The sequence below is a fragment of the Bubalus bubalis genome, chromosome 23, assembly GCF_019923935.1.
Source record: "Bubalus bubalis isolate 160015118507 breed Murrah chromosome 23, NDDB_SH_1, whole genome shotgun sequence".
NCBI lineage: Eukaryota > Metazoa > Chordata > Mammalia > Artiodactyla > Bovidae > Bubalus > Bubalus bubalis.
This window is the reverse complement of record NC_059179.1, coordinates 34,892,220-34,916,700: the sequence shown is the minus strand read 5'-3', so window position 1 is coordinate 34,916,700 and position 24,481 is coordinate 34,892,220. Positions and strand designations below refer to the sequence as shown.

Below are 24,481 nucleotides of genomic sequence, written 5' to 3'. Positions count from 1 at the left end.
TTCCATGGTCAGGGAAGCCTGGTCAGCCACAGTCCAAGGGCTGCGAAAGAGCGACATGACTGAGCACACACACACACACCCTGTAGACTTTGAGAGCCATCAGCCATAGAAGTTATGGGCCAGAGCATCTTAATAATAGAAAGACTTAATTCATGGGCAAAATGCCAATTCTAATGACTTTAAATCTTGATGTCCTGTAGATGCATCTGTTTTTGTGTGTGAATGACTCTGGCTATTAACTATCAGAACAAACTTAATCGAGTTTCATCTGTTTGGATATCATAACCAAAACCTGTGAGAACATATCCACCAGAAAATTTGATATTCTACAGGTACAGGAAGGTTAGAGGTGCAGGATTAAGGGCAGAGAGCAATGTAGATTTAGAGCAGTAGCATCAGTGTTCCGGATATGCAGAGTCTTCAAAAAAACAAAAAAACACTCAAAGCAAGGAAGTTGAGTCTCTCTACATCTTCCTTTGAGAACAGCCCAAATAATTATTCTGTTTTTCAGTTAGGGATTATTCTTGTGAGTAATTTCTAATGTGTGTAAGAGTAAAAGATTCTTCTGAAGTGGCACAATTCAGTTGGGGTTATTGAGGATCAACCCTAGGGAAACCTATTTAAAAAAAAAAAGATGCTATTGTGATCCCGTTGTGCCCTAGCATCTGGCTGCCTTTAATTGACAGAAAGATGGGGTTGACCCTGGAGTGGTACTCACTACATTAGGTCATTCGTTGCTATAGAATTATTTAGTTGGTCTACTTCAGTCATTATTCGCAGACGTTTATTCAGCGCTTAGTCTTGGCCAGGCATTGTGCTGAACACACAAATATGAAAGAGACCTTGTTCTGATTCAGCCTCAGGTTTGAAGCCAGATTTCCCACTAAATGTATGTATCCTTCCTTCCTTTGCTTGTCTCTACCTGAGTTTTCCATACTCATTTTTTTCAGACATGGTTATTTCTCCTTAGGAGAGTGATAGTAAATGAGATAACATTTTCTTTAAATGAACTTTTTACTATATTGGTAATTTGGGGTGAAGCTTCCTAATTTTCAAAAGCTAATATCTGACTTTAGTAAAGACAGCATATAATATACTGGGAACTAGATGGTCAACTGACTCTTGGTGAAAAAAGGGGAGGGGGGCAAAAGTTTTAGAACATGGTAATCAAAAACCTGGAATCTAAATTAGAGCAAGTAACAAATTCAGATCTCACATTTGGAATATCTTACTGCCCATTTGGTACAGATCTGTACTCTGGTTATCTAAAACTACACATTTTGAAAAACTAAAAAGTCTATTAAACATATTATTCTGAAACTGCAGCAGTTGACATCTCTCATGTGTTGCTGGCCAGATTTAAAACCGTTTAACTTACTTGAAGTATTGGTTCTTGTACATCTAAAACTAATATACTGTTATATGTCAGTTATATCTCAGTCTTAAAAATTTAAGATAAAAAAAAAAAGAAATTTATTCCTGCTCTATTTTCTGAAGATCTGTGATTTATTTAAAATTGTTAGCCTTAATTGATAGATAAATTGGACTTTATCAAAATTTAAAACTTTTGTGCTTCAAAGGACACTATCAAGAGACTAAAAGACAACCACAGAATGGAAGAAAACATTTGCAAATTGTGTATCTGATAAGAGACTTGCATCCAGAATATGTGAAGAACCCTTACAACTCAATCATAAAAGTGTTGTATTGGCCAAAAAGTTCATTTTGGGGTTTTTCCATAAAATCTTATGGGAAAAACCGAAATGAACTTTTTGGCCAACCCAATAATTATGGGGCTTCCCTGGTGGCTCAGATGGTAAAGAATCTGCCTGCAACATGGGAGACCTGGGTTCAGTCCCTAAGTTGGGAAGATCCCTTAGAGGAGGAAATGGCAGTACACTCCAGTATTCTTGCCTGGAGAATCCCCATGGACAGAGGCTCCTGGTGGGTTACAGTTTATTGAGGTCACCAAGTAGGATACGACTGAGCAACTAACACTTGGTAATTATGTTACTGGTTCATTGACTTTTGATAGTCCTACATTTTTTGGTGTTTTCTTGGGATGGATGTTTGCTCAGCCGTGTGGAAGGAAGACAGTAGGGTAAGAGCTGACCTCTTTCTGATTTTGCACAAGTCTCAGTTCACCCCTGCAGCTCTCATCAGAGAGAGCGGTGGGGGCTATGGGAGTGGGTCTCTAGGCTTTTGCAGCCATGCCCAGCAGCCCCTTCCAGCCTCCTCCTCCAAGAACCCTGTGCTGCCCAGCCGCAGGGGCCTGTCCTCTTGCTCCCATGCTCCGCAGCCCTTCCTTCCCCACGATGTTCCAGCTCCCTAGATTCTGCCCTTCTCACCCCTCTAGCCACCCACCCACCTAGAGAGACCATCTCAATTCTAGCGTCTTTCCACAGCCTTTCTGAAAAATCAATGGCACCTTCATCTGAGTGCCTTGAATTTTTCGTATACCCCTGAGTCAGCACCTATATGGCGTTACATATTCTCGTTTGTTGTAAGTCTGTCTCCTTAGGTAGACCCTGAGCCCCTTACGGCCAGACACCACATCTCCTTCACCTCCTTAGCTTCAGCTGAAGCTCATTGCCCAGCCACAGTAGGTGCTCAGTAAATGTCTTACCGATTGAACTGTTAGACTGGGTGAAGCTTTGTCTTTAAGAGAAAGGTGGGGAAAGTGGTCCCAAAGTACCTGGAAGAAAGGGATCTGACTGTATCATGTACATTTCAAAGTGAGGCAACAGAAATGTGGGCTGCAGTAAAGGCACTTTGTGTTGCTCAGGGAAAGGACCGGGTGACTACACAGGTTCCCAGTCTCAGCCTTCCCTTCAAAGAAATAGATTCCGATTGCCAGCCTCTGCCATCATGCCTGGAAGTGATTGTATTTGGGTTCGCATATCCCACACCTTTACATGCTTGGGATGCAACCATCTGATACTGACCCTAAATCATTAGCAATTGACTCTCCATCCCCCTCAATGTACTTTCCATCTAATCGGTTCGCTGCCAGCTCACAGCCTTCAACCGCATGCCATTGGAATGATGCATCTGACTGCTAGCTGCTTTTAACCTAGTTCCACTTGAACTCGAGTCTCTCTTTTGGACAAATTCAACCTTATTCCAGTCACCTTTGCGAGCCAAATTGATGAATTGAGTTTGTTGCTTTGATTTCTCCTTTTTGATGAACCTCCTTCCGGTTTGTTGTTTTGAATTTTTATTATGCTTGCTTTGTTTTCTTTCTTGCTCTCCCTTCTCTCATGTTGTTCTCTCCATTCTTCTCATTGGAGGCAATGAGCCGTCCAGCGGCCGGAACTCCCCTCTCCCTTACCGGCCAGACAGCCGCCCTCTCACTCCAACTTACGCTCAGGCCCCTAAACATTTCCATGTTCCAGGTAGGAGCTGACACGGTCTGTGTCTTGGTGTCCTGTCACGGTGTAGAATGTAGCCTTGTCGCTTCTGTCTCGTCTCCATCTCTCATGCTCTGTTCATTGAGATGCACACAGCTGATAACCGCTAAATTGCAGTGTCTGACCTAGAGGGCCTTTCAGGAGCTGTGTATGGGAAATGCCAGGATTGTATTGAAAGTTTCAGTTTTCTCTAAAATTTGTAAAGTAGGGTGGGAGGCAGAAGGTAAAGGAAGGAGGGTTGAATCGCTTTATTTTGTTGTGACTAAAATGTTAATTTTACCCTTATATTGGAACCTTCTAAGCTACCACTCTGTGGCTCACTGTCATTGACTATCACGATGGCAATCTGGTTATCTTCTCATTGTAAACATTGAACCACAGCGTTCTTGAAAGTACTTTTATTTTATCTGTTTGTCTTCAGTGTGAAGATTCTTTCTATGGGCTTTTCAGAGAGCTGTACAATTGAGTCATTTGGAGGGTCTTTCTGCAATGTATAATTAACTAACCCTCCATAGCCCGCAGAGAGATCTTGCAATTTAGGCTTGGCACTCAGCTTTAGTGTCATGATGCAAACAGTAATTTGCCACCAGGAACTGGAAAAGTTAGAACCCATATCAATATCTTCATGTTTCGGGTCAGCTCAATTTGTGAAGGCAAGATTGGCCATCAGAGGTCATGTTATTATTTTTCCATCCCAAGTATATTGTTTTGCTTCTTTTAGCTACTGAAAGTAGTCTAATAAATGACCGCTATGTTAATGTTAGCATACATATTTGAAATCCGTATTAGTTTTTCTCTTTTGAGAAAAACTTAATAAACTTAAAAACTTAATAAACAAAGTTCAATAGGATTCATACCACTGAGATACGACTGCCTTTTTAAAAAAGAAAAAGCTTCATCAAACCTTGAAAATCAGTGTTGTACATTTGTGGCTTTTTCACAAGAATCCAGTACCCAAGGTCCTGGGGAAACCTTTTGAAACCTCCCAAGTATTTGCAGTCAAAGTGAAATGGTTGTATAATCAAATGTGGCTCTGTATAAAAATGTGAATAATATATGGCATCTCTTTTCCTTTCTTTTTTTTTTTAAATTTGGCCTGTGCACGTTAGGATTTTGTCCAACATCTTGTCAATACATCAGATTAGCCTTGCACGTAAAAACTGTTTCTGTGTTTTACAAAAAGGTACTCTTAATTTTACTTCATCGCTTTCCACTGTTCCACTCATTAGTTGAAAAGTAAATTGAGCTGCTAGTCTCTACTGGGAGCTCAATTTCTAGACAGTAGCAATTTGGGGATTTTCCCCAAACTGGTTATGTCTTCCTCACCATCACAGTATCTCCGCTGCTTGCATTTCTCCCCATTTTAACTCCACTTTTACTGAAGTGTGTATTTGAAATAAATGGCTCATGAGTGAGTGACATCTCTCTGTATCCTAAGATGTATTACAAAGGATTCCATGTCACATGCCTATAGTAATTCACTCATTTCTGTAATTTCTTCTTTGGTAACCTCAATCTTTGTAATACAAAAGTCAACCTTCTGGGTTATTTTTGTTCAAGAGTCTTCAGTTCGGTTTGCCTCTGGGTTGATCTGTTTTTCCCATCACTGAACAGGTTCCCATAATCACTCACCTTTGCTTTTCATTTCCACAGATCAAGGGATCAACATTTACCGAAAACCACCCATCTACAAACAGCATGGTAAAACCCACTTTCCTCCACGTAGCTTTTAAGTAGCAACGTCGGCTCAACTCTTTGCTGTCCTCTGAAACGCTCATCTGCTGTTGCTTTTGAGAATCAAATTGGGGTGTCCAGCATGTTATGCTTTTACGGTCTGCTAAGATGCAAATACTGTAAAGTTGGTTTTCCTAGACAGAAAACACAGCCTTTTTCTGAGCCCATCAACATGTATCATTTCACTCATATAGGAGGGGAAGGATGGTCACACAGTCATTCACAAACACCCTCACAAGACTTTTTTGGGGGGAGTGGGGGATCAAAGAGCTTAACCAACCTCTCTGATAATTTTGATGAGCTTGCAGTTTAACTAATTAAAATTAGTGAACACTAGCTATGTAAAAAATTCATTTGACCAAGGGAACTCCCTGGTGTTCCAGTGGTTAGGATTCCACGCTTCTGCTCCAGGGGGCATGGACTCAGTCCCTGGTCGGGGAACTAAGATCCCACAAGCTTCACAGCCAAAAAAAAAAAAAAGAGAGAAAATGAATTAATTAATTTGACCAAGCCCCCATCAGCCTGACTGTCCAGTTCCCCAGTTTCTGATAGGGCATGCAGACATCTGCACCCTGTGGTAGAGTGGACCGGCCTCACGCTGAGACACAGGCCCTGGCCTTGGTCCCAGCTCGTCATGTAAACCGTTCCGAGATATCACAGATGAAATTTCTGTCCCTCAGTCTCCTCATCTGCAAAAGCCAGTGCATGAGGCCAGCTTGTCTCTGAAATTCTTGCAAACTAAGAACCACAGACGTGGATCTAGAACTGTGTTTCCCTTTTCTGGGAATATAGAATTTTTAAACCCAGGAAATAGTATTACCCTTTGCAAGTCACTATTCCCTCGACCATTTTTAGGTCTCTATGGATTCCGCTGCTGTAAATCTTCATGAATAGGTAGAAAGCCAAGACTTTGGGTGATTTCAGAAAATTGTACCCAAATTGTGCCTGGAAATTTGAAGGCTGCCTTTAGAATCCAGTTGACATTAATGTATCCTGAAGGTTTAGGATGACATGAAAAGCAAATAAAGTTGAAATGCAAAGAGGAAAAAAAATTCAGGGCAGCATTATAGGGGAAAAAAGAGAAAATAGGTATTGTAATGACTCTAGGACTAGGTTTTTTTTTCTTCATCTGTGTTTTTCTTTTTTAGGAGTTTACACCTTGTGCTTGCTTTTTTAAGTTTGTTAACATTGTTTTTGTTTGCTTTTTTATGGTTTAATGTCTTCTCACCCACTCATTAACATGTGAATGTTTACTGACTTCACCAATTCTAATGCGTAAGTACTGTTTGAAGTCTGGGTTTTTTGTTTTTTTTTTTTTTTTAATTTAAGAATAAGATTCCCAGTTTGATTTATCAGAAACTTCATTTATTTAGAGATTTTTTCTTTAAATACTAAAATCTCTAAGACCCTGCCTCTCCAGACAAAAATAATCAAATAAGATTTAAAGAGATTGGATAATGTTAGGTTATTTATTTGGAAGGAATTGACTTCTTTTTGTGACATTGACTTTATGCTTTACTTTCTATCAGTCTATTGGAATTAAGAGTAACACAAGCAGAGGGGTACATCCAAAGGACTTTCTGCAAGAGAGCAGTTCTGTGTGATAGAAAAAGATGTCATACCACACCAAAAGCTGATGTCTGTGCTCTGTGCATTTCGAAAATGCTAGATTTAAATAAAGTCACACTTCTCATTCTTTAACACGCTAACACCTATTATCCTTCTTTAAGAAGAGGATATACAAGGTAGTGTTTTCCAAGCTGATTTTATTTTTTTTCCTCATAAGATTAGAGATTAAGAAAAACACTGTTCCATCCCTGACTGAGAATTTACCCCGTTTTAATATATGGCAACCTCGATCAAGTTACTTAACCAAAATGAGACTCAGAGGTTACTTTAAAAATGACCAATTGGAGCTGAAAATTTAAAAAGTTACTTCCAGATTTAAAAACCTTTAAGCTCCGGGAGGGGGCCCAGTTGTATCTATGGTATATAAATACATATTATTAATACATTTAGAAATGTTTAGTAACATCCCAGATCAGTTTGCAAAATTAGCCAGAGTCAGAGACTGACCATTTAGCCTGGCTTGTTTCTGCGATTACATTTGGGGCTCTAAGCCAGTGACCCGTCCTGTAAGCACAGCCATTAAGCACACTGTGAACCAATGGTGCTCCTAGTCTGACTTTGTTGTTTTAAAGTTGGATGACTCACTTGTATATGCAGACCCTTGAACAGAATGACCAAATGGGTATGGCAAACCTAGGTCTCAAGGCTAATTCCTGCAAACTGATAGTGAACTTCCTGCTGCCATTTCACCTGGTACTCAAGGACACATATATAATATGCAAGGATTAAAATGAACCGGATCAATTTTTTTATGGCTAAGAAGCCACAAAGATCCAAAACCAACTCTCTTACAATCAACACCTACAGTCAAATGACAGTGTCAGGCATTTTACTTACCTCTTTAATTTCAAATTACTAATTCAAGTTTCTAATTGCTCTAGAAGAGTACTGTCCAATGGAACATTCTGTGATGATGGGAAATGTTCTTTAATTTTGCTGTCCAATACAGTGGCCACTAATCACAGGTTGATCACATAAAATGTTGCTAGTGTAGCTGAGGAACTGAATTTTAATTTTATGAATCATTTGGTTTATTTAATTGCATTAATTTAAATGTAAATAGCCACACGTAGCTCAAGCTAGTATTGGACAGCACAGCTCTAGAACAAGGTTTTCTCAGATGTAGAATAGATGTGGAGTGACGCTTTGCTTCTGGCAGAACACAAGGAAGATCAGTTGTCACCTAGGCACTGTTAGTGACTGGGCGATTGATAATGGTGATAAGCAGCTATCTGGAGTTGACACTTTGGCCAGAGCACAAAAAAGCAATGTCAGAGGGTTGTACCACTGTGGCCTTGCAGACTGAGAGCTAAGCTGCCCCTGATTCCCATCCAGATGCAGCTGCCTTGGCAGCCCAGAGCAAATCTTCGGAAGACATCATCAAGTTTTCCAAGTTCCCAGCAGCCCAGGCTCCAGACCCCAGCGAGATTCCAAAGATTGAGACGGACCACTGGCCTGGTCCCCCCTCACTTGCTGCCGTAGGTATGCCACTGTTGCAGCTAAGCCAAATGGACGGATTGCTAGGAGATTTCAAAATGAAATGCTTAAAAAGTATGCAGGGAAATGTGTAAAGATTTTAAGAAAAGTATGACCAAGAGGTAGAAGAGTGAAAACAACTAATGTAGTATTAAGATGTGTGCAGAATACTTCCAAGTTACAAAAACCCAACCACCAGAGCCTTACGCTAACCAAACCCAGCAAGGGGCAGAACTGGTCTAAAACAGGTGTTTTGTGTGGACTCTCAGTGGTTGTTGTAAAATCAGTAACTCTTTTGAATGTAGCTGAATCAAAGCCTCCTGCCTTGAACTTTATTCTCTATAGTTATAGTGAGTGAATTTACTGAGTGTCCACAGAAGCATGACTTCTTTGAATTAAATTTGTTTTAGACGATTTCTGGGTTGTAATTAAAGTTCTTAACAACCAGTCGTAACACTGAAGCACTTTCATTTTTCTTGCCTGATCACGTTCTCCATTACTAAGAAGGGCTGTTACGGAGTAGCAGGTGTTCTGGAATATTGCTCGTGCAAAGTGACATGATTTCACATCTGTCATTTCCATGACTTCTGTGCTAATGTCACATTTGAGCTGTTTCATTCTTTGCTTTGAACCGCACATTTATGCTTTAAAGTTGTGTCTCTGTCTTTACTGTTTTGTCATTAGTTACATCACTTGACCCTAAAAAATGGTGTCGGCAAACTCATAAGCTGCTACTGAAAATTTAGTGAGTCAACTTTACAAAGATATGACTGTATTATCATATTTCTGTTGACAACCTAAAGGCCTTCAATTTTCCAAAACTCCCAAATTTTCCTCATCCTATTTTGTTATCAAGTTATTTTTAGAATAACTTTTACAAGCAATATAAGTGGACTTTAAAGCAATTGATAGTTATAGAAATGGTTGAAGGAAAAATCTACCTCCTTGGTTCATTATTCACATGTATTTTATACATTATGTTGGCTTAAGGTGTCTCTATTGCTAGTTCTTGCTGACTTTTACTAGTGTAGATGAAAGAGAGAAAATTCACATTGCCATTTAAAAACTAAAACGATCATCAGCTTTTTTCTGCTAGTCCACATCCTTCAGGCAGTTCTTAGGGCTACTGAGATTCCTGGTTCAGTCACGTTGCTTAGTGGGGACATTAAACAGCTAAACTTTGGGGAAGAATTAACATTTTATTGTTATCAACTGTCATCAGTAAATAGTTTAAAGCTCTTTGGGTTTCCAAAATGAAGAAAACTTCTGGTCCATTAATCAAAAGGATGAAGACAAACTATTAAAGTTTATTTTGATTAGATTAGCAAGCTTTCCTGTTTCCTCCCACAGCCAGATTAATCCAGGCAACGTAGGAAAACAGTAATTATCTTACTTTTCCAACCATTCAGACAGATTCCTCCTTTCTACCCCAGCTCCTTCTTTCCAGGAAGCTTAAAATTTGTACATTATCTGCTATATTATACTGAAATAAGTAACTTCATAGCTGCAGTAACCCTTTTTATGGATCCATTCTTATAAAACTTTTTTGGACCATTTTCTAAGAGATAGAAGGCAAGGAAACATTAGAGACCCATCCCTTAAAAGAAAAAATAAAGCATGCTTTTTAATAAATTTATTGAAAGTAGAGGGCAGGGTGATAGTGTGGTGACAAATGTAAATATTCAGAAAAAGGGAAAACTGTAAGATTGTCAAACTCCTCACAAGAAAGTGAGTATCTTACCTATTTGATGGTAGCTAGATGAATTTGGATTCCTCTGTGTTTGAACACGGACCCCAGGGACATCAAAATAATAACTGTCGATGTCCCTCCCACCTATTATGGACACTCTGGCCGTTGGCCAATGGGATGACTTAGACCCAATCATAATCGCAAACCAGGTTCTAAGTGAGCAGATCGGATTTGTTCCAGGCCAAAATTCGCACCTTACTGAATCACACATTGCACTGGCTTGTCAAATAGGGCTCCCTGTCTCAAGAAGCCAGGCAGGGGTGCTGAATTGGTGGCAGGCTCTTTTTTTTTTTTTTTTTCCCTCGTGTTGTTCACGAATGCTGACGACCACTGCTGACTTTGCTCACCTGACAAGTTGAGCACAGGTGCCCTAATCCCTTGAGACCCAACCCCCCGTCCCTGGGGCTAACGTGAGAAGTTGTGTTTGCTGTGGAACTAGGAGCTGACACCAGACGCAGATCTAGTGGCCGAGAGGAAGAGGATGAAGAGCTTCTGAGACGCCGGCAGCTTCAAGAGGAGCAGTTAATGAAGGTTTGTCCCTTAAACGACTTTGCTGAAGCCTTCGGTTCTGCGGATCCTTGTTACGGAATGATGACTGTGGGCGAGCCACCAAGATGAGCAAGAGGTAGTCCCAGACCTCTTGCTGTCCGGTAGGAGAGACGAGATGGGCACGTAGTGACTTTAAGGCAGAACATTTAGTGGGTTCTGGAAGAGAGCATGTGGAGGTTGGAGGTCAGATGGGCATAGAATAAATACTAGTGCTTCTTCAAGGAGAACGAGACTCTGTGTGGGGTGTGTGGGTATGGTACCTGTGTTAAAAGGATGCTAAAAGGCCAGGCACAGCCCAAGTGTACTTCAAGGCGGTACAAAACCTTCCTTCCCTCACGCAAGCTGTGCTGAAGGAATTCCCTTGGAACAGAGCATTTCTCCAAGTCTTTCTTTGGACTCATAGGACCTTGTGTGTGTATCTGGGCCAGGAGAGAGAGATAAAGTGGACTCTCACCAAAGCACCCTCATGATAGCCTCTGTCTCTAGCATAGGCCTGCAGCATCCCAGAAGACCAAAGGAAGGGTAGTCAGTTGTAGCCGGGGGTTGGGGGAGCTGAGAAATTGTAAACTCCTACCAACAAAGATTATTTTCCAAAGATACTTAATCATCTGGGGAAAGCACATACACTAGTTGTATGGGGATACAAAGTTGCATGTATTATGTGATCCCTGTTTTGTATGTTATGTGCATAGGAAAAGATTGCATGGGGTAGATCAAAATGGCAATAGTGGTTATCCCTGGTGGATTATGGCCTGTTCTTTTTTCCTTCCAGATTTTCTAGAATCTGTACAATGAGCATGCATTATTTTTCCCCTATTTTTTAAACAAATCAGTATAATTTCTTTTTAAAGGCTGCTATCCCTAAGCTTCCCTTCCCACGTCAAAAATATGTACACCCTCGCACACTGCCTCTTGAGTTTCCCTGATGGCACTTTGGAGGTAAGGGGAGGGTGCAGAGAAACGAGAACACTCTTCTGATGTGGAGCCTGGCTGAGGACAACCAAGCCTTGACATTGAAGACGCCAAGTGGGGTTCAAGGTCCAAAACCTGGCTGACTTTTGGGGGAACCCCCAGGCTTGGGGACACTATGCTTCAGGCCTCTTTAGAGTCAGGACCTTCTTGCAGGATCCACTAAAAAGAAACTACATCTCCCGGAAAGTGACTGCAGGCTCCACTTTCATTTTTTTTTCTCCATGAATAGCTCAACTCGGGCCTTGGCCAGTTGATCCTGAAAGAAGAGATGGAGAAGGAGAGGGAGAGCCGGGAGAGGGCCTCCCTGGCCGCCAGTCGCTATGATTCCCCCATCAACTCAGGTGAGCAGCAGACCCACTGCCTTCCCTGAGCTGGGAGCCGGCCACCTGCCTGTGGGGAACCTATCTTGACTGTTCCAGCGCTGCTCCAGCAAAGGAAGCATGACAGTCCTTTGGGGAGGAACCCTTGGAGGGTGTCACGAACCAGGAGGGGTCAGGTTCCTTGTGCTGAGTCTACCTTCTAGAACATACATCTCAATCCATCTCAGAGGGAAGTGGCCAAAAGGAAGTTCTTAGAGAACAGAATTCTTTTTTTTTTTTTTCCCCAATGTTTTTGTCCACACTCTGCAACATGCAGGATTTTAATTCCCTGACCAGGGATCAAACCCATGTCTCCTGCCTTGGGAGTGCAGAGTCTCAACCACTGGAGTCCCAGAGAAGTCTGAGCACAGAGTGCTTTCTAACTGTAGAGAGCATGAACACTATTTTCTAAATATTTTCTATATTTTCTAATATATTCAGTGTAAGAGCTGAGGGCTAACAGTGATTTTTTGATACTTTTGAAAGAGATTACTCATCTGCTGGGCTGAAATAGTCTATCAGTAATTTTCCCATGCTTACACTTATCATAAGCCAAATCTCTTTCAAGCTGTAAAATTTCTTCTCTCATGTTCTAAACTAGTGCGTAATTTTCTCTCCTGAGGATTCCTTTAAACATGTGTTTAGTATTTTCCTATGCAAATACTTCTGCTAAACATTACTTCATGTAATTGTCACAACATACCAAGAAGTACATGATATTATCATCCCCAATTTGTAGATCAGGAAACAAATTCAGGAAGTTTTAGTTACTTACTCAGTGTCACATTGCTGATAACTACAAAACTAAGATTAGGAGTCCAAGTGTTATAACCCCAGAGCCCACACTCTTAGCTGGAATGCCCTCCTACCTCTCATAGATGCTGACTGGTATTGATCTTAGATTAGGTAGCTTTCTAATCTTTAGAGTAAATCCTTCTAATTCTGCAGATCTGTTCTCTAAGAGTAAATAGCACTGCATCTACATGGGTCAAGCAGTGAAGACCTTAAAAGATGGAATACCAGGCCCGAAGATGCAGTGGTGTTAAGTCACAGAGCCAGAATTCAAGCCCAGGTCCGCTCCCTCCAAAACCCAGCAGTATGAGGCATCCATGCTGCTGATCGGTGGGACACCTTTTTTCACAGGCCTTCCAGGTGTCTAGCAGTGGCTGCCCAGTAGATCCTGGTAACTTACATGTTGGCCTCCAGATCAGTTTTCACTGTCATACCAGCCAGGGCTTGGGTCTATGCATCCCAGTAGCCCTGGGTTCAAATCATTGCTCAGATCTTTACAAGCTGAGCAATCTCAGGCAAGTACTTAACTTCTCTTGGTCCCTATTTCTTCTCCTGTAAAATGGAAATAATATCAGCATTATTAGGATTGTGTTGAGGAGTCAGAGATAAAGCGTGCCAAGCATGTCTTTCTTCCCAACCCCTCCTTAATAATGTCACTGCCCGCCCATTCCCTGTATCACCCAAATCTGGTGGTGGTTTGCCAACATTTGAGCCCAATATGAGGCTTCTCAGGTGGTGGTAGGGTTAAAGAACCCACCTGCTGATGCAGAGACAGAAGAGATGAGGGTCTTTGTTTTTTTTTCCTTGTCTAAATCTTCTGTTCTGCAGAGTAGAAGACACACTGGCAATTTCATGAAAGAATTACAGTTTCAGTTCCTAACAATTGCTTTTTTAAATCTTTCTCTTATTCAGCTTCACATGTTCTATCGTCCAAAACCGCATCTCTCCCTGGCTATGGAAGAAATGGGCTTCACCGGGTAAGATTTCTCAATGACTCGTTTCTGAGTTTCTTCCCTCTTCAGTTCTGGTTGAAATGTTGACGTACTGTCTGAATATATCTGACAATATGATCTCAGCGTTGGAATATAATGAAAATTGTAATCTCTCTGGTCTCCTGGTAAATCACTTTGAGTTACAGGCAAAATAAAATATTTCTTTTGAGAGAAAGGGAGATTGACTTTAGATAAAACAATAGGCTATACAAATTATTCTTTTTGATGGTTTGTTAAGTTATTGGCACCAATTTTAAGTATGTTTGGAACAACTTATGCATGTGAATCTATGTTTTTAACTTTGTATTTTATGAGATAAGTATATCCCATGACAATTTAACATCTGAATTAAGATATGCTGTAAGGACAAAACATATCAGAAGTACAGAAACCTTCTTACAAGTAAATCTCACCAATAGTTTTTATATTGATTGCATGTTAGAATGATAATATTTTGGAAGCCTTGGTTTCAGGAAAATATATTAAAAATTTTTTAAAATAGCCTATAGAAGCTTGTGGGAAAACTGGATTGTGTGGCAAATTTCTACAATCAAGTAAAAAGTAATTATATACTGGAGCCCCCATCTCTGCTATAAAATGATACAGGAAAGTTTGTCTCAGCCTCGCTCCCCACAAAGCATAGAACAAGTGTAAATTGTGTAGCTCTGATGCGGAGAAATGTGTTTTTATTTATCAGCAAGAGATACTTGCTTACCGAGGGTCTGAGCAGTAGCATTGAACATACACAACAGAGCCCAAGGATTTCATAGAAGAAATATGTAGGGAAAGTAATGGCAGTCCAGCAACTCAGCTTGGAAGGAATTCTTAGGATTTTGTAAATCCTTTCTTCCCTTTCACCTGACCCCAAAATGAGGACTGTGAAGCGGGTTTTCTCATGGTGTGTTTCCCCTCCTTTCAGCCCGTTTCTACAGACTTCGCTCAGTACAACAGCTACGGGGACGTCAGCGGGGGAGCGCGAGGTGAGGCCCCAGCGCGGGTGCCGCTGACCACGCCCCGGTGGGGTGGGCCGTGCTGTCGCAGCGCACGGGCTGGACTGGGTGACATCCTGCAGTCAGACCACGTCTGTTCGTGAGCCAACATGTCAGTATCTCTACAGACATGAGACGACACGAAGCAAGTGTGTAGGAAGGAATTCACTGGCCCTACTATGTGCTGAGCACTGGAAGTAAAGTGATAGGCAAGCCGTGGGTCTGTCTTCAGAATGCATGTTGCAGAGACAGAGAGAGAAAGAGAAACTCTGAGATAGATGCTATGATTGGACATGCAAAGAAAAGGGAGCCACATCTTCAGGGTGTCAGCTTCCATGAGAAAGGGTATTTAAACTGATAGCTAAAACTGGGACAGGCATTTCCTGGCTTTAGGGAGCAACCGGGCAGTATGGGCAGAGACCCAGAGCCCGGGGAGAGCATGGCTCATGGGGGCATGTTTGGAGAATTGCAATCGGATGTAATCTCTGTTTATGTTTCTGTATTTTTCTGTGGTTCTGCCCCTTCTGAGATTTTCTTTGTCTTTCCTTTCCAGACTACCAGGTATGGACCCCTGTGTTTCTCAAGTTGGCTACATGGGCAAAACAGCCTTTTTCCCATCCAGACGTGCTCTTCTGCTACTCCAGAGAAGAGTTTCTTTTGAGAAGACCCTGATTTTTGGTTGATCCATCTCATCATTAGTCCACAGATGTGAGGAGCCATGAGCAGCAGGCATGCCTGGCACCCACATCAAGCCAGTCCTGCAGGCTTTGTGGACAGGGCATGAACCAGGCCAGATGTTGAGGACTCTCTCACTCTGCCTTGGAGAGTCTTCTCCAGGGTGGAAGTGGCCCAGCATCAAGGGTTCACACATGTACAGCTGTTTTTTCTTTTAATCATAACCACTCACTCCTTGAGGCCCTCTCCTCCTCTTTGTGGTCACAAATGAAACCCCTGTCTTGGCCAATAGGAAAGAGCTGCTGTGTGTAGTTTTCCCTTAGAACCTAAACCTAAAATGATGATGGAGTGTGAGAAAAGGGGAAAAGTGCAAAGAAAACTAAAACTAAAAAAAAAAAATAGTCATAGACTTGGCAATTCTTTGATGTACCATATACTTTCATGCATGCAGTCTACATTCAGGGATTAGTGAATAGTTATTAAGCCAGGATCTTTCATCAACTGGAGTATAAGAGGGCAGTATTCCCAGTATCCTTGTTTTTGTTCAGCAAGGAGCTCATTTGGAAAACTCCATGGTAATTAAGATGACACAGCTGTAAAATGGCGGTGAGGATTTGAGACCCAGACAGGGAGGTCTGGGAGCCCGCCGAGCTCTCCCCCAGCTCCCCACACTGCCATGGGCTCCTCCTGAAACCTGCTTCTCTGTTGCAGACCCTCCCAGATGGCCACATGCCTGGAATGAGGATGGACCGGGGGGTTTCCATGCCCAACATGTTGGAACCAAAGGCAAGCGTGGCTCTTCTTCTCTTTCCTCTCACCTGGAGATGAAACTGATACGAAACCCCCGAAAGACTTGATTTTCTATCTTTTTCAGTGCTGAGACCCGCCTGGCTCCAGCCTTGTCCATTAGTCAAGCTGTATCATAAAGCATCCTTCTGTCCCCTTGGTTTTGTCTCACCAAGCCAGCAGGGTTAAACCCTCCCTGGGTTTGGTGCTATGTTCACAGTGAGGTGCCAGCACTTCCCTCCTGTGACCTTGGTACTCACTCAGCCCCTGCCACGAGCACAGCAAAGCCTGCCCAGTACCACGTGGAGCAGCTGCAGCCCACCCCAGATAAGATGACCAGCATGTCCCAACTTGCCCAGGACTCTCCTGGTTATAGCACCGAAAGTCTTGCATCCTGGGATCCTCCACAATCCCCAGCAAACTGGGATCATTGGTCGCCCCAGCTCTAGAACATTCTGTGACTCTAGAGGTGTCCAAGGGCTGTGCCCCCTGGTGACCATAACTGGGAGTTATTTCAGTATGTCACCCACTAAATCACCGCTGCTGGGGCTGCATGGCTCCCTGGTTTCACGAGCTGGTCATGGAACAAGATTGTTGAGCCCAGCAAAGGTGTCCTGCCATATACAAACGTGTACCTGTCATTTCAATTCTCTTCTAATCTCTACCTTCATACCCAGTATATAGAAAGTGGGGTCCTTTCACTCAACCACGCCCTCCAGAGGCCCAATGCCACAGAGACACTGGTGGGGATTGGGAATGTGTAAGAACCTGTCCCTGTCCACTGGAAACTCGAGCAAGGAACACCCATCACTCCAATGCTCTAATCATAGTGTCTCAGAAGCTCTGTTTAGGGAGTCCTAGGTTTTAGGTAGCTTCTGCTTGTTAATAAAAGAGACAGCTGTGTTCTAGAAGAGGTGTTTTTCTTTGCAGATATTCCCATATGAAATGCTGATGGTGACCAACAGGGGGCGCAACAAAATCCTAAGAGATGTGGACAGAACCAGGCTGGAGGTAAAAAACAAAACTTGTCCCAACTGTATATTCCTGTGCATTTCCTGTGACTCTCTGCTAAGAATTGTTCCAGTTAAGGCAAAAATGAGAAAGGATCAACCTAGGTAAAACTAACTTTGGATGAAAACCCAGATTTGTATTTAGGAGATCAGCATAAAAATGGTAAAATACAGAAAAACAGCCCAAGAAATGCAATATGATTTTAGTCATTTTGCTTAGAAATGTGGGCTTCCCTGGTGGCTCAGCTGTAAAGAATCCACCTTCAGTGCGGGAGACCTGGGTTTGATCCTTGGGTTGGGAAGATCCCCTGGAGAAGGAAAAGGCTACCCACTCCAGTATTCTGGCCTGGAGAATTCCATGGACTGTATATAGTCCATGGGGTTGCAAAGAGTTGGACACGACTGAGCGACTTTCATGTTCGCTTTCCTTAGAAATGTAATGTTGCCAGAATTTAGTGGGTGGTGTAGAATGGCGTCTCCACCACATTTCAGATACCCCCAAATCCTTATCTTTCCCTGAGCCTGAGTTGAGTGCTGAGATTAGGGAGGGAGCATTTGATACAGAGATGTGTACTAGACAAGTGTCTATCTTGACTGTTTCCACATTCCTGGATGAAGGCTAAGCAGGGTACACATACCTAAGCCGCCCTCCTTAGATATGGGAGACTGATCTTTGTACTTTTCCATCTGAATGGTTTTTAAGAAAAACTCTGGCTGCCAGTCTCATAAAGTATCGTTAATTTTCCCTGACAAAAGGTTGTACCTTTGTATGTGAGCTCAGGCTAGCACAGAGGAGAAAGGCTGGATCCACTATCCCAAGAGAACTTTTCTAGACGGCACAAGAGATTGAAGTCCATAAACCAGGGCTTCCCCGGTGGCTCAGTGGTAAAGAATCCGCCTGCAATGCAGGAGATGCAGCAGGGGCCATGGGTTTGATCCCTGGGTCGGGAAGATTCCCCTGGAGAAGGAAATGGCTACCCACTCCAGTATTCTTGCCTGGAAAACCCCATGGACAGAAGTGTCTCGCGGGTTACAATCCCATGGTGTCACAAAGAGTCAGACGTGACAGAAGACACACATCTTCATTATCAGTTGACCAAGCATCCACATGAACTCCTGTTGCTGAGTCAGGAAAAAGCCCCAGGGCTCCCAAAGGACCACCCTGGCTGTCTCTCTCTGACTTTCTTATTGCTCTGGTCCATTTTCTCCACATCTACTCAGCATTCCACTGACCTGAAACAGAGTCGCCTCCAGCATAATGAATTAGCTTTCCGTGCCCCATCAGCTTTCAGTGTTATGATAATCATCAGTAGTACTCCACTAGCTCTTCTTTTTGGTAGGAGGGGTGCCTCACCTGACCCATCCAGGTAAGAACTGCTGGGTCCAGTGCCCGCTAGGAGGCCTCAGAGATAAACTCCTCTTCCATCACTCTGCCTTGCTCTTGAAAACAATTACTTGTTAACTGAAGAACAGCTCTTGAGGCCACCCAGGTGGCCAGCAGGACTGACCACTGTTCTTTTCTCCCATCACAGCGCCACTTAGCCCCAGAAGTGTTTCGGGAAATCTTTGGAATGTCCATCCAGGAGTTTGACAAGTTACCTCTTTGGAGACGCAACGACATGAAGAAAAAAGCAAAACTCTTCTGAGTCCCACACGTAGACAGCCATTAGGAGAAGGCCTGACCACGGCGGGGACACATAGGATGTTGAATTAAGGCCCAAACTTGATTGGAGCATTTGCAAACTATAGTCCCTCAGCAACAGCCGAAAGGGAAAAATCTGATTAAAACACCCATGAGCCAAATATGGGGCCAGCCCATGGCCACACTCGCCCAGAAGCAGTGGGGTAGAAATGTCTGTGTTTCCACGCTCGACATTAGCGTTCACCTGTGACCTTTTTCCATCACCTTGTGTCCACAACAGGAGCTACTTCTTTCATTTTCTTTCAACTGTTATCCAACAGTAGTGCGTCTGTATGAATAAGAGCCAGCAAGTGCCCTTAAGATGCCGCATGGGCAAGCAGTTGTAATAATTCCAAAGTATGAATATATTTATCTTGTAGCGCCTTGGCTGAGAAGCAAGAGCCCGGGGACAGGTCCACGTGGCAGCAGCCTTTGCCTCTTTCCTCACTGGCCTCCTGCAGTGCTGCCTGGTCCTCCGCGGGATGGACAGCAGGGTCAGGCTCCCCAGGAGCTCTGTTTCAGTAGCCACCAAAGGCATTTTTAACAAGCTCCTTATTCCCTACTGTTTGCTAGGACCCAACTTGGCAAGTTACTTAGCTGTTGCTAAAAAAAAAAAAAAAAAAATTAAGAGGAAAAAGGAATGGATGAAAATTCTCCTTGAACCCTTTTCTACTTCAGGAAGTATGTTCCTCCCCACCAAGGACAAGAGCTGTCTCAGCCCCCAGCCCTCCACTCTCACAAAGAAAGGAAAGGGAAAGATTGTCTCCTGATTGGCCCAGTTGGATACTGTTAGATGAGTTTGGTCCAAAGGCCATAGCCCTCTTGACCAAAAAAAAAAAATTCTGTGTCTTCCCAATGCAAGTTTCCCAGCCCAGCTTCCTCTTCTTTCTATCCAGCATCCTATATATCACACCAAGCCCTCGATGATTTTGAGTTCTTTAAGGTCTTTTCAGTAGTAGGCCAAGGAAAGGCATGTTTTTCTCTTTGAAAGCTCTGAAACTCAAGGGCGACGGCCCCCAACTGATTTAGTTTGGTCTTTTCAGCTTTCTTGCCTAGCTCTGTTGACTTCCTGATACGTGTGTGTGTGTATGTGTGTGTTCGTGTTTTCACTCACCCATGACAGTTGGGGGAGTCTGCATGTGCTTTTAAATTTCACTCCTGCTTGAAGGTTTGTCCTACTCAGCTGCAGTTTCTAGGGGACATTTGCACAGGTGCATGTGACTCAAAGGTCAAGAGTGAGGCTAACTGCATCCTGGTCATCAGGTCCCTCATGGAAAGATGCTGGTGGTTAGAAGCCAACATATTCCATGACAGATGTAGCTCAAGTCAGCATCAGACTGAAGACCGAAGCTTTGGATCAGGCTGGGAGGAGACAACAGCAGAACATCCCACCAGAGTCCTCAAACTCAGCAACACAAGATTCACATTGGGGCCAAGGATTACACCCAAACTTGCATTTAAGACGCCACCATGGTTCCTGAAAGCCTCTGGCTGAGACTTGAAGGTGATGTCAGATACACGTAGGAGGTTGTCACATTTATTTGCATGCTTTGGAGAGCTGTTTAAGAATTTAAACTCTTATTTAAAGCCAAAGGAGAAAGCATAGGAGGTTGTCACATAAATCCTCATGCTTTGAGGGCTCTGTTTCAGAATTTGTAAACTCGATTTTAAAGCCAAAGGAGAGAACCTGTATATGCCACTAATTATAAAAGCTTAGAAGTTCTTCCTGCTGGCGCCAAATATTAGAATGAGTTAGTAGCTGATACCAGTGGCAAAAAGCAAGAATATTCTTTCTGACCTTGTGCTGAAGAGCTAACTTGTGACACACTCTAGAGACTGGGTGTCTTAATGAACATGACAGTTGCTTAATTATTGCATTCTGGGCTCTTCCTGACCTTTGCTAGACACTGAATGTTTAAGGACTGTGTGTGTGTGTGAACATGTGCTGGACCTACTAATGTATTTAGCAAATGGTTCTGATGAGGTTGATGTGAGGAAACCAGCTCCTCCTTGGACTGAAGGCAGACCACGGCTCCTTCAGTTCTGTCCCTTCATCTGTTTGGTTTGTTGCCTTTTGCTTCATTCAGTACATCCACTGGCCCATCTTCTCTCTAACCTCTCCTGCATGGGCAGCCCTCAGCACCTGTGTGTCCTGATCCTCGCTTCACTTTGGCAAAGTATGAGTGGGGAGACCACAGTGTAGGCCCAGTGTTTCCCTGCCTTGACCAAAGACACAGATGGCCGAATGGATCCCAGGGCTCAGCTGGAGGAGAGAGATTTTCATGGTGGAGATAAGAAGGGCCCTCAGTGTTTTTCACTGGCAAATGAGTTAAAACCCACATACTTGCAGATCAAATGTCAGTGGAAGAAAAACCCCAATGATAGTTAAAGAACTGAGCCCTAAGTTTGCCCCCACTAATGAAACTTTACTTTTCTTCTTACTTTTGAATTCAGTTCAGCATCCTCCTTGGGTAAGGGGAATGCTTCTTTCCATATCAAATGTATTAGCTAATTTAAACTATACCATGCAAAAAACTGCCTTGCCAGAAATGCCAATGGCTTCCTGTCTGTAAGCAGAGAAGTGCTGCTTTCTGAAGTGGGGGCTCCCCAGCCCCGCTCCCCAGCAGAAAGCTCCAGGCAGAGTGATGGGTCACAGCACAACCGGGTTCTCCCAACTGCCGAATCAAATCAAATCAAGGGGCTACAACATCCTATCTGTTTCGTTGAACTGAGCTCAGCATGCTTGTCCCCAGAACGTCCAGGTCACTGCACAGGAAATCAGTGTTCTCTGCCTGAATCCCGCCCTGCATAAAAAATTCCAGTTCTTAACACTGTCAAATTAATGAGAATTGTTTACTCTAGGAAAAGGAAGTATATGCATGGCAAGCTTCCCTAGTACATACAGAAAGGGCTACATTTTTGAGCATTGGACTGACTAGTGATTCTTGAAGCATAGGCTGATTGCATGAAGAGGCCTCTATAGTTACATGAAAGTCAGCGCTTCCTTTAGAGTTTCTTCCAGAAAAGCCAGGTTACCATTTAGTCTTTGGGTGTGATTTATGTCGAGACACAAAGAGCATTTGGAAATTTGTCCATCTTGCTGGGCATCTATCTCTTGGTTTGGGTTCATTACTAAATGTTCTTAATGTGACTTCTTTAATCACTAAAGAGAAACTGCCTGTTCTCAGAAACCTTGAACAGAAAAGCTAGCGTCAGTGGGTAATAAGGTGCAAAGAAAAAAAAAACTTCTCCCTGTCGAGTCCTCAGTCTCCCCTCTTCTTCCAGTTCTGTTGTGTCCAAGCTGAGTTTCCTCTTCCAGGGTGAGGCTAGAACTATGCCTTTTTCAACTTCCATCCCCTCCATCTGTGATGTCAATCAGCTCCACTGGGAAAAGTCTTGCTGGAAATGTTTCTTAAACTTTCACCTAATTTCTTTACACTTTAAAGCAAACACCTTTTTCTAAAGAACTGCTTCTCAGATGATTATATAAAATATATATGCTTTTGCAAGTTTAAAAATTCAAATTCACTTTTGACTAGATAGGTCTTTCTAAAAACTCTTTAAGGCAAACTTGGTGTTAGCGTTCTCCTGTGTGTTGAGGGGCAGGGGACCCTCCTGTCTGTAGGCTCCCAGAGCCTTCTTTCTGACCGCCGGGAAAGACGGTGGAAGGAAGATGAACTTTGTGCCATCAGCCCTTCTGTGTCCTCTGCAGGAAGCTCAGTTTTTACAAATCATCTTGTCTGTATTTCCAGTCACTGTTTAATCTGTACTTCCTAGGCCAGACTTGATTTTATCTGACTTATTAAGATTATTTCCCTTTGATAAAACAAGTGTTTGTCAGGATGCCCTAAAACTCACTCATTAGTACTCCCTTTTGAAGTACGTTCTATAAAAAAAAAAAACACCAGATTATTTCAGGCTTGAGATTTGCAATGACACCTTATAGTGCTGACGTGCATTAAGGGCACTACCCAATTATGCTTTTTTTTTTTTAAAGGATAATTGCTTTTCAGAATTTTGTGGTTTTCTGTCATACATCAACAAGAACTAGCCATAGGTACAACCATGTCTCCTCCCTCCCGGATACCCCTCCCAATTATGTTTTAATGAAAGAAAGAGAAACTTTGGTATTAAAAAAAAAAAAAATCACTTTCTGTTTGCTGCCAAGAAGCAGTGGGGAGATGGTGACTGACACACTTTGCATGTGAATCTTTGTGTTTTTCATTTGGGACAAGTTTCATTTATGACAGACTCGAAAGGGGGAAGTGGTCGGTTTAAGCTGGAAAGCTCTCTAAACAATCTGCTTGTACACAGCAAAATTAAAGCCAATCTTTTCTGATGCTTAGTGTAATGGAGTGGCAATTGCTCTCATTAAATAAAATTCTTCCCCAAAGAGTCTCTCCCAAGCCCTGAGTCGCTCTCCGAGCCCCTTTGGCAAAGGTAGAGGAGAAGCCCGCATCCACTAACATTCAGAAAGGCAGGGAGCTACTTAGTGATCGTATACGTGTATGTTTCTTTACTCTACAGAAGAGGAGTGTCCAAGGGGTTGGTGTTCGTTTGGGATGTTCTGTACAGACCTGTCCAGTAATAAATGTGTGGTTTCTGTGAGTTGCCGACAATCCTGCATTGAAGCTTTTGCAGTTCTTTCATTTTGAAGTTGGGTTTAATGGAGTTTTTTTTCAAGTGTTGGAAGGCATACTGTTCTTCCTGCCTCCCCTCCCCTTCCAGAAATATGAAAGCAAATATTTGGAAGAACTGCTGTTTAAAAGATGTATCGTGTCCCCCGTGAAAGTGTGTGGGTGTCTGTCGGTGTCCTGAGTGCCGCGCGCCAGTGCGCAGAGGCGGGGGTGGCCCTGGGCCCGAGCTGCTATGCTTGTGATGCTGACCTGCTCCGCGCTCCTGTTGAAATCAGCACCTGCCTCCCCTGCCGCTGTCTGGCCTCACTGTTATCCTCACAACTCAGTGAATAAAGTGTGTGCTTTATTCGTAACTGCCTCCACGCCATGTTTCCTTTCTGGTTCCCTTGCTCCCTTTAAAGGTCTGTCCCATTTGAGAAAGTGCCAAAGGACTTCCCTGGTGACCCAGTGGTTAGGAATCCATGTGCCGGTGCAGGGGACATGGGTTCAGTCCCTGGTCCGGGAAGATCTGACATGCCAAGACAACTAAGCCCATGCTCTGCAACAAGAGAAGCCACCGCAGTGGGAATCCCTCACACCACAGCTGGAAAGCAGCCCCTGCTTGCTGCAACTAGAGAAAGCTAGTTCAGCGTCTAAGTTGTGCAGCCATAAATAAACAAAAATTAATATCCTTTGACCAAGAAAATTTTTTTTTAAAGTGCCATTCCAACTTCTCAAAACCAAAACAAAATCAGAATCAAAGTCCTGGGAGTGCAATTTTATCATCTAGGCAGGCAGGTTAGAGGGGAAAATGCATGAAGTAGCAGTGGTATGTTACAGGAATGTTTGCCCAATAACCCAGACCATATTGACCATGTCAACTAAAGGAAAAAAAGAAGGTAATAGAGCTGCTGCTCTGTGCTGGTCTAGCTGTTGTTTAGTTTTGCTTGAGACACAGAGCAGCAGTGGTCTCATCACTGAAGAAAGGCTGGGGATTTGAGGTTGGAGGACAAGCGCTTACGTTCCTCCAGGAATTGACCACGTTGCTAAGAAGTTAGAGT

The 24,481-nt window shown here is 43.0% G+C and overlaps 1 protein-coding gene across 22 annotated transcripts in view; it reads left to right on the top strand.

The window, feature by feature from the left end:
• Positions 1–23,794, top strand: part of ABLIM1 (actin binding LIM protein 1) — a 329,328-nt gene extending 305,534 nt beyond the window's left edge. For 9 of the 22 annotated variants that reach the window (XM_044935300.2, XM_044935296.2, XM_044935298.2 and 6 more), the window contains 11 exons: positions 3,291–3,395; positions 5,064–5,111; positions 8,109–8,255; positions 10,439–10,530; positions 11,750–11,861; positions 13,584–13,648; positions 14,583–14,643; positions 15,206–15,213; positions 16,039–16,113; positions 17,044–17,124; positions 18,656–23,794. In XM_044935300.2, coding sequence (XP_044791235.1) covers positions 3,291–3,395; positions 5,064–5,111; positions 8,109–8,255; positions 10,439–10,530; positions 11,750–11,861; positions 13,584–13,648; positions 14,583–14,643; positions 15,206–15,213; positions 16,039–16,113; positions 17,044–17,124; positions 18,656–18,769 — 908 coding nt within the window. In that variant the 3' untranslated portion in view covers positions 18,770–23,794. The remainder of the gene's footprint in view (positions 1–3,290; positions 3,396–5,063; positions 5,112–8,108; positions 8,256–10,438; positions 10,531–11,749; positions 11,862–13,583; positions 13,649–14,582; positions 14,644–15,205; positions 15,214–16,038; positions 16,114–17,043; positions 17,125–18,655) is intronic. The other 13 variants (XM_044935303.2, XM_044935299.2, XM_044935301.2 and 10 more) reach the window with 5 other exon arrangements.
• Positions 23,795–24,481: the final 687 nt, after the last annotated feature.